Here is a 10,861-nt window from a genome sequence, read left to right on the forward strand (position 1 = left end):
CATCCCTGATATAAAGCAACTGAGGCACACAGAGAGGACGGTGGCTTTGTTACTAAGAAGATACAAGTGAAGCAGTAATGTCCAAATCAGTAGCATCCTATTGAAGCTTGTAATGTAAATGCTGCTAATGCATGAACCACATTGGCCTCCCAATACCTCTTTCAACTCTGAGAACACTAGACTTCTCACGGCTTCTCAAAGTTTTCAACTAAAATCACAAAACCGACAACCTAGCACTAAAAGCCTCTGGTTCTTGGCACAAAGTCAAACCAACAAAGAGTCCTAATAAAATGACAGATGATTAGAGGTAGAAGCTAGAGTGTCAGGATTTAAAAAATAAATAAATAAAAGTTTAGTTTGAACTGATACACAGACACAAATACCACAAAAAAAAAGAAAAAAAAATCAGAATGTCAATTAGAGGTAATCAAAGAGGGAAATGGCTGCTTCAGAAGCCAAACAGGACAGTGATAAGAGAATCCTGAAGAGAAAATCTGTGACTTGGCAAGTTACATAGCTACCCTGTGCCTCAGTTTCTCCACCTATACAAATGAAGTAATTATACGTATCCTTAAGGGCTGGTTGACAGACTAAGTGAATACACGTAAACCCCTTAGAAAAGGGTCCAGCATTTAGTAACTATTCAGCCAAGGGTTTAATTTTACTATCACTGCTACTGCCATTGCTCTATTATTATTGCTACTACTATTACTAAAAGCGTGACTTACTATTACATGGGCAATAAAAATGCATGACAGAAGTCTCATCAGCAAGGAGAGTGTACTACAAAACTTCATATAGACAAGCCAGGCGTTGGGGCACATGCCTGTAATTCTAGCACTCTGGAAGCTGAGGCAGGATCACTGCAATTGGAAGCCAGCCTGAGCCACGTAGTGAGTTCAAAGCCAGTCAGAACTAGTCAAACCAAAAACAAACAAAAAAATCTACATAGACAAATCTAGAAGAATATCACTGAACCTTAGTATGTTTGCCTCTTTCTGCCAATATAGGACTTAAACATGTTAATGTTGAACTTGAGTTAATAACAATGCATTTCTAAGATTGTCAGAAGTATTTAAAGAAATATTCAAAGCCATACATCAGCTCCAGTTTCTGAGTTAAGCTGAAAAATTGGGAGAAAAATTGTGTTATTTACCTGAAAACAATACATACACCCTAATGTATCCTCTATGCACAGAAACACTGTATACTAAAGCACTCCTAAAGGTGTGCCTATTAAAGTAACGCATTTCAGGAAAAAAAAAATCAAAGTATCTAAAGAGCTCACCCCTGCGCGCGCGCGCGCGCGCGCACACACACACACACACACACACACACACACAACGTTTCCTCTACGTGGTTTTTGTTCTTCCACTTTTCTGCTTTAGATGTGGTCTAAAACTTTTTTTTTTCCATAAAAGAGAAACCTTATGTTTTCAAGTTCAATCTGAGTTTAAGCCTTGACAAAACAAAGGTGGGAATGTACCATATAGGATGGTTATGTGACCCTTTGTGTCTCCCAGATTTCCTTAGGAAAGATTTCCTTAGGAAATTTCAGCCAAACTTAAATGACACGCATCAAAAAAGATAGAGGTAGTGCTCTACCCACCCCAGACTGAGGATTAGACTTGCTAATAGAATACGGTCCCAGGAGTAGGGCTCACAGCTGTGGCATTCAACAATGGAATTAACATTTCAACAGGAAGCAGAGAGCCATCCCTCCACTCGGGCCACCTGATCCTGCTTCGGAGCGAGAGGGGGAAAAAACAAAAACCACCCTTCCAGCGCCTCCACACAGCACAGTGTGCCTCCTAAAGTATCACCAACGGATTTTCTATTTTAATGAAACGCCTAGTTAGAAGGCAAGCGCTTACTTGGTCCCGCAGAGATCAGCTGGTTAAACACTGACAAGAAAACACCAGTGTTCTTAAGAGTCAAAACGTTTACATCTGGTAATGCTCCACGCATTTTAAAAATACCTCTTATTCCCTCCCCCCAAAAATCTATCTACCTATTTAAATTTAGATAGATATATTTGGCGCACTTTCAGGAGTCACCCCGTGCAATTAGACACGGCTCACATTCAAAATGAACCAACTCACTACAAACTCAAACCTGAGGTGAACAATCGCTCCCTTTACGCTTTGCCCAGGAATGCAGACGTCGTCTATACGGCCCTTCTGCGGGCACGTACGTTAGATTTCCCACGGTCTTCTTCAGGATTCCCCGTCTAGAGAGCAGCGCGCGGCCGGAGCTAACCTCTCAGGAGAGACTGTGGGGCGGGTTCCCGTCCCGCGCCTTTCCTAGAGGTCTCCGGGGCGATTCCAGGCACAAACAGCTCAGCGTGCACAGAATAATGGCGTTTGTAATTCAGCCTGCTGGCTCGGACTGGGCTCCACACCTGAAAACGCCGCCCCGGGCTCGGAATCCGGGTAACGCCGCGCGGGCTCCACACAGGAGTCACAGCGGACTAGGCGGGCGCAAATGCAGCCCCGCGGCCGGGGAGCAGGAGAGGCGCGGCGGCCGGGGCGCGCAGGGGCGCGCGGAGACCCCGCACCCGGCCGCAGCGCCCCGGGGCCGCGCGACCACGCGGGGCGAGGCCCCCTCCCCCACGCCCATTGTTCCCGGGTGGCCGCGGGCAGGGAGCGCCCCGGGATGGCGAGCGCGCGGGACCCGGCGGCTCCCACTCACCGGCGGCTCCGCACAGGAGCACGAAGCGCAGCAGAAGAGCCATGGTGCTGCCGGCCGCGGGCGAGGCTGCTGCTGCAGGTAGGCGGCTCCGGCTCCGGCTCTGGCTCTGCCGGCGCCCCGCGCGCTCCCGACTGGCTCGCGGCGGCTGCAGAGGCGGTGGCACCGCGGCGCGCCCCTCCCCCGCCCGCTCGGCAGGTGAACGCGCGTCACTTCCGGCCTCGGGCGCCGCGGTGCCAGCCAGGCCCGCGTGGGGTTGCCATGGCAACCGGCGCACGACGCGGCAGTCCTGAGGGAAGCCTGCGAGCCGGAGGTCTGGGATTGGGCTGTTAGCCGCCACCGCGCCGCACGCCTTTTGGTTAAATCGCTGCGGTCCCTGCGCGGGCGGCGCAGTCGCTCCCACGCGCCAGGCGGCTGGGCGCGGTCGCACACCTCTCCCGGGCCCCTCCGGGGTCTGCGGCGGGGGCGCGAGCCGCGGTCTTCCCGGTCCGGCGGCCGCGGCTCTCCGTCTGCAGTCGTCGGAAACAGTGGAGATTTTCTCCTTCGTTCGCAGGTTCCACTGTCCCCGACCCTGGCCACGGAGGACTCGGGATCTAAGGGCAGGGCCTCGCGGGGATTCCGGGTCCGGGGCTTCGGTCAGCCCTGCGGTGTGGCTTTCCCCTCAGGGTGACCACCACACTTTTTGGGTGTCATTTGGCTGCTTGTTCCTTTTTGGAGTTCACAGATAACGTTTATCACCGCCCAGAGACTTGATTGCACAGCCATTCGCTATCAGCAGTCAGGGGGAAAGAAATCAGCGTAGTGAGAGAGAGCTTGGGCATCGCTGTGGGCAGGCTGATAGAGGTGGCACCTGCTTCAGGAGTTGATGTGCAAATACGATGAAAAGGGTGCATTTGAAAACCTGGCATCCTGGCTGGCAGGCAATGAGTGGAGTTCATAAAAACAACATTGACAAGTAAAATAATACTGGAAAATCCTTGTTATTTATGGAACCAAAAAAGAAAAGGGCAGAGAAAATAAATTCACTACTAAGAAGATCAGAATTGCCCCCACAATCCAGCCAGTGTGCTGTGGTCCTGGCTACCTGTTAAAAATCATGTGGGGGAACTTTTTAAAAATGAGTACCAGTGCCTGAGCATGACACTTATGGGAGTCCAGGTACAGATACCAGCGGCATCTTGAAAAAAAACAAGAATTCAATTGGATATACAATATTTTTAAATTTTTATTCACTACCTTTTATAAGGTATAGAGATAAGCATTGAGGTTATTTGTATCTACTTTACAGTTCTATAAGAACTGTGTTTAGTATTAATGAACTTTGGAGTGGCACACTTTTGTTTTAATTTACTACCTTTAGGGTCTCTTCCCGTAGGCATCAAAACCACCCTACCAAGGTGTGCCTTTTGTTGGCCTGTGATTGCAGCATCCCAGGGAGGCTGAGACAGGATTGCTGGGAGTTCCTGGCTAGCCTTGGCTATGCAGTAGGGAGACCCTGACTCAAAAGAAGAACAAAAACCACCCAAACAACAACAAAAACTTCCTTTCAGGAGGTATTTTAGCCACTTAAAAGTAAATCTTACAAATTATTCAAAAGAGTTTCATTTTTACTCCCTTTGTGGGGGCACTTTCTTACAATCCTCACATTTTGCCTCCTGTGATAGACATTTGTGTCTATTATTTTTTTCTTTTACTCTGAATGTTTGTAACTGAGCTAGTTACTGGGCTACATGTGCACTCTCCCCTCTCTTCAAATTTTATCTTAAATTGTTAAATTGCCCTGGCTAGGTTTGAACTTTTGATCCTCCTGCCTCAGCCTCCCATAAAGCTGGGATTTATAGGCAAATGCCACCACACCGGGCTCTAAAAGCAAATTTCTAAAGATATATCACTCTAAAATATAAGTAATCATAAAAGGAACAGTTTATCTTATTTAGGGAAATTTTTTTTGTCTTTTTGAGGCAGGGTCAGCATTGCTGTGCAGTTCAGGTTGGCCTTGAGCTCACTTTGTACCCCAGGCTGGTCTCAAACTCCAAAGGATCCTCCTGCCTCAGCCTCCAGAGTGCTGAGATTACAGGCGTGAGCCACCACACGTGTCTCCTGGAATGATTATTCTTTAAAAAGTTATTTAAAGTCATCATTAGACTTTGAACTGTGACTAATACTTCATAATGGCTAAATCTATGAAGTTAGGCAAAAACCTATAAATGACACTTTAAAAAACCTTCAAAGCTGTTGTCAGCATGGAAAATATGTCTCCTGGAGCCTGTAATGAGATGAGCTCATTAATTCAAAAGCATAAAAATTATTCATTGTTTTGTGTGATCAAACTACACTAACAAACATAGAAAACAATCATAAGCTGACTTGCCCTGTCTTAGTGAAATACCAGCTTGTCTGCATTGTTTAGCCTCTAAATAAAAAAGTGGCCCCTGGTCCTTTAAGAAGATAGTAATTAGAGAGGCATAAATACCACTACTGTAACTAATGAAACCTTCATTCTTACACAAAATCATCAGCAGTAATGGATCTCTCAACACACCCACAGATAGTTCAGATTCTACAATCATATTCAAAGATTCAAAGGTTAATTTTTTATTTTTGTTTTGTTGTTGTTGGTTTTCTGAGACAGTCTCACTAATGTACCCCAGACTGGCCTCTCATTCCTCTATTGATCCTCCTGCCTCAGCCTCCTGAGTGTTGGGACTATAGTATGAGCCTCTAAACTCAATTCAAAGGTTAATTTATATTTAAGCATTAGCCAGATGTGGTGGGGCACGCCTGCATTCCCAGCATTCTGGGTGGCTGACACAGGCAAATTGCAAATTCAAATCCAGATTGGGCAACTGAGCAATTTAGCAAGATCCTGTCTCAAAAATTAAAAAGGGCTGAGGATGTAGCCTAGTGCCAAGGCCCCAGCTTTAATCTCCAGCACCACACACACACAAAAAAACAAAAACTGATCCCAGCCTAGAATATGAAGGCATATGAAATGAACTACCCACGTGACACTGATAATTTTTATGTTTAAAAAATAATAATGTTCTTAATAAATCACAATTTCTTACTATAATTATATTATTAGTAAAATTGGTTTCATGGATTAATACCATGTAAAAGCTACCTGTTTATCCATAAGCAATGAATTTATAAATATGTACAATTTTAGTTTTATGCCATGTACATAATGTTTATAAATCAGCCCTTAGCCAGTGACCCAGAATTTTTGACTTCTAGTTATACAGTCAAAAGTGAATATATAACCAGCTGGGGGTTTAGCTCAGCAAAGTAAGTGCCTGCTTGGCAAACACAAGGTCATGTGTTTGATCCCCAGCACCTAAAACAAAACTAAAAATGAATATACAAAATAAGTTTGTATTGACCCAAATTGAGGATGAGCGCTAGCCTTTTATTTTATTTTACTTTATTTGGGTTATTTTTGTGATAGGATCTTAAATGTACCTCTGGCCTGCCTCAAACTTGCAGCAATCCTCTGACCTTAGCCTCCTTGGTGCTAGGGTTACAGACATGCGCCACCATGCCTAGCTTGATGATCTTTTTAAATCCCAGAGTAATGTTTCTTCCAATTACCTTCTTCCCTTTGTTTTGGCTTCTGTGATTTCATAATAGTTTCCTCCGATTTCTGGTAATTCACGGTTTTCTGCTCAGTGAGTTAAATTAGGAGAGGACAAAAAGAAGTGTATTGAAAGTTCAGTTCTAGTGAAAGGTGTGTCCCTTTGGCCACTGGAGAGGGGCCAATCACTCAGTGTAAACACAGAATGTCCCAGGGTCCTAGAAAAGACTAGGGCCGCCACTTCAGTAGTTAGATATGAACTCTCGTGTAATCCTTCTCTAACTATTCTGTCCCCCAGCTCTCCCTGAACTTTGCCCGAAGATACTTTTTACATTTATTTTGTGCTGAACTTGAACTCTGGGCCTTGCACGTGCTGGGCAAGGTTCTTCTGTTGAGCTACTTCCCCTGCCGTTTTTATACTTTTGGGATGGAGTCTCATGAGTTCAAGGCTGGCCTTGAACTTTGATTAAGTCCTGTCATACCCCTGTCCTAATTTATTTTGTAATCCATTTTTTTCTGTCCTCATAAATTATACATTGTCTTTTTAAATTATAGTCAGTGTTGGGTTAGATTTCTCTGTGTGTCTTCATTCACCATTTCATCTTGCATCTAAAGCCACGTTGTGAATTGTTTTTCTTCTTTCAGAAGTACCGTATGTCCTCTACACATTGCTTCACTGTGAGGATCCTCTAGCGCTTTCTCCTCTCCCCTCCCCTCTGCTTCCCCTTCCTCCCTGTCCCCCTCTCCCTCTCTGTCCTCGCTAAGTAGTCCAGGCTGTCCTTGAATTTAATCTTCGCTTCTCAGCCTCCCCAGTGCTGGAATTACAGACATTGTACCACCATGGCTGGCTTAAGGATCTCTTTAACGTGAACTTTATGTTGGTCTAAAAATACCTAGATTGTCCCTAAAAGTATTTGGGTTACCCCTAAATTGTGGAAAAATCTTAATATTCAACTTCTTGAATTTTGCTTTTCCTGCATTCTATTTTCATACGTTAGGATGCCAGTTAGATACACATTACACCTTCTCATTCATCTTATTTTCTTGTTTTTCCATGTATTTGATACTCAGAATTGCAATCTGGTTAATTTTTGTTTAGGAGTTAATAACTTTTCAGTTTAAGTCTCTCTCTCTCTCTCTCTCTCTCTCTCTCTCTCTCTCTCTCTCTCTCTCTCTCAGTAGTGTATTACTCAGCTTCTCCTTCCCTCTACCTCTGATGTAAGTTATTCTAATGATATCAGTAATACTTTCCTAGGAAAGGAGAGGACGGGAAGAGGAGGGCAGAAGAGGGGAGCAGAGGGGAAAGCAGTGAGCCTATGAATTTCCTTCCCATTTCAGTTTCTATTTTACCTCCCTGTCCTTCCAGTATTGTTATCTCTAGATCCTTCTGTTTTCCCTCTAATGCCAAAATAATCCACAAAGTACTAAATTTCCCCCTTAAAGGTATAAGAAAGATTAAAATGTTTACTTAGAAATTCAAGTCTGCTGCCTGTTTTATGTAATCTCTTCCTCATCTTCCAGTTTACAGTGTACAGTTTGAACAGAGTTGGGTTTGTTACGTATTCCTGTGAAAAGAAATAAAACTAAGCAGGTGTCAGGAGTTCACACCTGTAACCCCAGCACTCAGGAGGCTGTGACTCAGTAGGCTGAGAGATTGCAGGGAGTTGACGACCAGCCTGGGTAAATATTGAGTTCAAGGCCAGCCTGAACTGCATAACAAGATCCCCATCTCAAGGGGAAAAAAACAAAAAAACAAAAAAAGCTGGTTTATCAGAATAAACCAGCACAAAATTTCCTCTTACCAGGTTTTTATACTAAATTTGGTAGTAAACTTTAAAAAGAAAAATGAAAGAATTGTAGTGGCTGGTGTTTGTGATTGTACACACCCATACATCTTTGAGAGAAGATGAGGTCATGTTTGTGTGGTGCTCTGACATTATAGATCAAAGGGCTTGCCTTACTCAGCATTAAAAACATTTAATTTGCACTCAGATTATAAAGTTAAATATTACAGAAGTGTAAAGAGCTTCATACTTTACACTTTGCTTGTTCCTTTTTGATTAGAGACAGCTTTGTGTCTTCTGGATAATAATACTTCACATTTATAGACAGTAAAACATCTTTTGCTCATGGAGTTCGAAGAACTCAGTAATTATGGCTCATTATTCTTTATACTATCTCTACAAAACCTGAGATGGTGTGAAGACCTGACCAGACATTTCCGGAGTCAGAGGTGGAATTCAGAATAAACCAGAAAGCTCACTACCCCACCCTGCCCCCTGACTTTGATTGTATTGCAGTCAATAGCACACATTGCCTGTTGAAAAGGTAGTAATTCTTCCTCTTCCTCTGAAACGTGTAGTGCTTACCTACCTCCTGGCCTAACTGTAGCCACTTTGCCTAGGTGGTTGTCTATCTCTAGGAGGCATCTCCTAGTCATCCTTCCCATTTCATTCAGTTGTCCCTTCCTAAGGGAGCACTTGGAGGAGTGTCCATCTGATAAGTTCAAATTCCAGCTTGCAGTGTCTGACGGATAGACAGTGGAGCACAGGTTATTCAAGGACAAGTAGCAGATTCTGTGAGTAGTACAGTTTGTGGTTTAGGTCACTTCCCCTTCAGGGTGCTTGCCACAGTTGTAATTTCATACTCAGGAATGTGTTAATTATTTGATTAATTAAAGCCTGTCTCACTCTCCCAACTGTAGGTTCCAGAACAAAAAATAATGTCTAGTTTTCCTTAGTAGTACAGCCCTAGTGTCGTTATACTAACCTGGTGCAATACATGGGCTCAGAATGAACTAGTTGACTGAATTAATTTTGATTTTTAGGAAAAGGTATTATTTCTGAATCTGAACCCAAATCCTAAAACTGCAATATGAGATTATAATTGAGGAAATGGTTGGCATTCTACATTACTATTCTAATGTGTTTGGATAGGAGAATGTACAGAATGTCTTAATGGCTTAGTTCAAACTAGTAAAACTATTAAAATTCTAATAGACAAGAGAACCTAGGAAAGTGGTAAAAGGAAGAGAGCTGCGATGAAAGGGAGCTATGTAATTGATATGTTATTAATCTGTTTTGGAAAGAAAACTAGAAGCAATGCCAAGGATGAGTATAAAGAGGAAGAAAGAAACAAAAGGTAGGTTAATGAAGAACTTACTGCCATAGTAACAGTAAAAACTGATTACAAATTGCAACAGCCAGTGAGATTTAGGAGATATTTTGGAGGAAACACTGGAAAGATTTGAGCCCTGTTGGTTGTGGGCATCTGGGAACAGGAAACAAAGCCGTCTCAGTCAGGTTTCCAGGTTTGGGCAATCCATGGATAAAGGCGCTATTAACTAAACAGGGAAAGGCAGACAAGCAGGTTTAGTGGAGTACAAATGTTAGGTTTCTGGCATGTGCGGAGCAACCAAGTAGAGATGCCAGAAAGAGCTGACCTGGCTGGAGAGAGATTTTGGAACCTAGATTACACTGCTTTGAGGAATTAGTGTTTTTTATCTCTAGTAATCCTGAACACACTTCATAGTGATCAGGCTGTAAATATTCTTTTCTTGGAAGCCCCAAAATAGCATTTGGCCTATAGTTTTCCTGATACAGAACATGATGACATGTCATTTATAAGACTTTCTGTGGGAACCTGTATTCACCAGGCCAGCTTGGTGCTCCAATAAGCATCTTGTCTTGCTCTGACACAGAATTGCTAGCTGAGACTTCTGTGGCAAACCACATCCTCTTCCCATAGCAATGGAGCATAGATTGTTGGAGGGCAAGTTGCAGCTTCTGTGTGTAGAAGTAGCACTGTTCATAGTTTTAGGAAGAAATGAGAGGGAAGATAGGCAGATGTTTCAGGTAGGGGAAGTGATCTAGAGTGGATGGACGGGGTGGTAGTGATAGAGGGGAAGGGAGGAAGTGTTGGACCTGATTCAGGTGGAGAGTAAGTAGCAGGAGTAGATGAGAAGAACGGAAACCCTGGGCGTTGGTGACCTTATTAATGGACTGGGGAAGATCTCAGCCATGTATCTGGTATCCTTTAGTGAAGAAGAGAAGGAAGGTGCCGTGCAGGGTTTTCAGGAGCGTGAGATGGGCAGGAAGAGGCTGTTCTCTGAGTACTGTACAACTCCCCGTCTAAGCCCCTTATGGGTATGTTGATTTAATTTAAGGTCTGTGATAGAGAGAACATATAATCTCAACTCACAAATCAAGCTCTAAAGGACTTGGAAAATTACAAACTTCCAGTAAAGGAGAAACTCTATTGTCTAAATAGACATTCTAAGTGATCTTACCTGTCCCTCCTTTTATAGGCTTAATAGTCAGTTAGCTATTTCTTATTCAAAAACACTTAAAGCCAAATGTGCTACTGCATGCTTCTAATGCCATCTATTCTGCAGTCTGATGCAGATGGATAGTTTAAGCCCAGAAATTTGCAGTCAGCCTGTGTAGCACACTGAGACTCCACCTTTTTTTTTTTTTTTAAGGGCACTTGAAATATTTTAAAAGTCCGCTTCCATTAAAAAATCATTCATGTTGGGGCTGGGAATTTAGCTCAGCGGCATAGGCACCTGCCTTGCAAGCAGGCGGTTGTGAGTTTGATCCC

At 43.6% G+C, this 10,861-nt stretch overlaps 1 protein-coding gene across 2 annotated transcripts in view; it reads right to left on the reverse strand.

Moving 5' to 3' along the window:
* Positions 1-3,058, reverse strand: part of Cxadr (CXADR Ig-like cell adhesion molecule) — a 58,718-nt gene extending 55,660 nt beyond the window's left edge. For both annotated transcript variants that reach the window (XM_063224720.1, XM_063224718.1), the window contains exon 1: positions 2,692-3,058. In XM_063224720.1, coding sequence (XP_063080790.1) covers positions 2,692-2,734 — 43 coding nt within the window. In that variant the 5' untranslated portion in view covers positions 2,735-3,058. The remainder of the gene's footprint in view (positions 1-2,691) is intronic.
* Between the last annotated feature and the right edge of the window lie 7,803 nt (positions 3,059-10,861).

The sequence above is a fragment of the Cavia porcellus genome, unplaced genomic scaffold (genome assembly GCF_034190915.1).
Source record: "Cavia porcellus strain 051 isolate PalLab524CR breed Dunkin Hartley unplaced genomic scaffold, mCavPor4.1 scaffold_15, whole genome shotgun sequence".
Classification (NCBI taxonomy): Eukaryota; Metazoa; Chordata; class Mammalia; order Rodentia; family Caviidae; genus Cavia; species Cavia porcellus.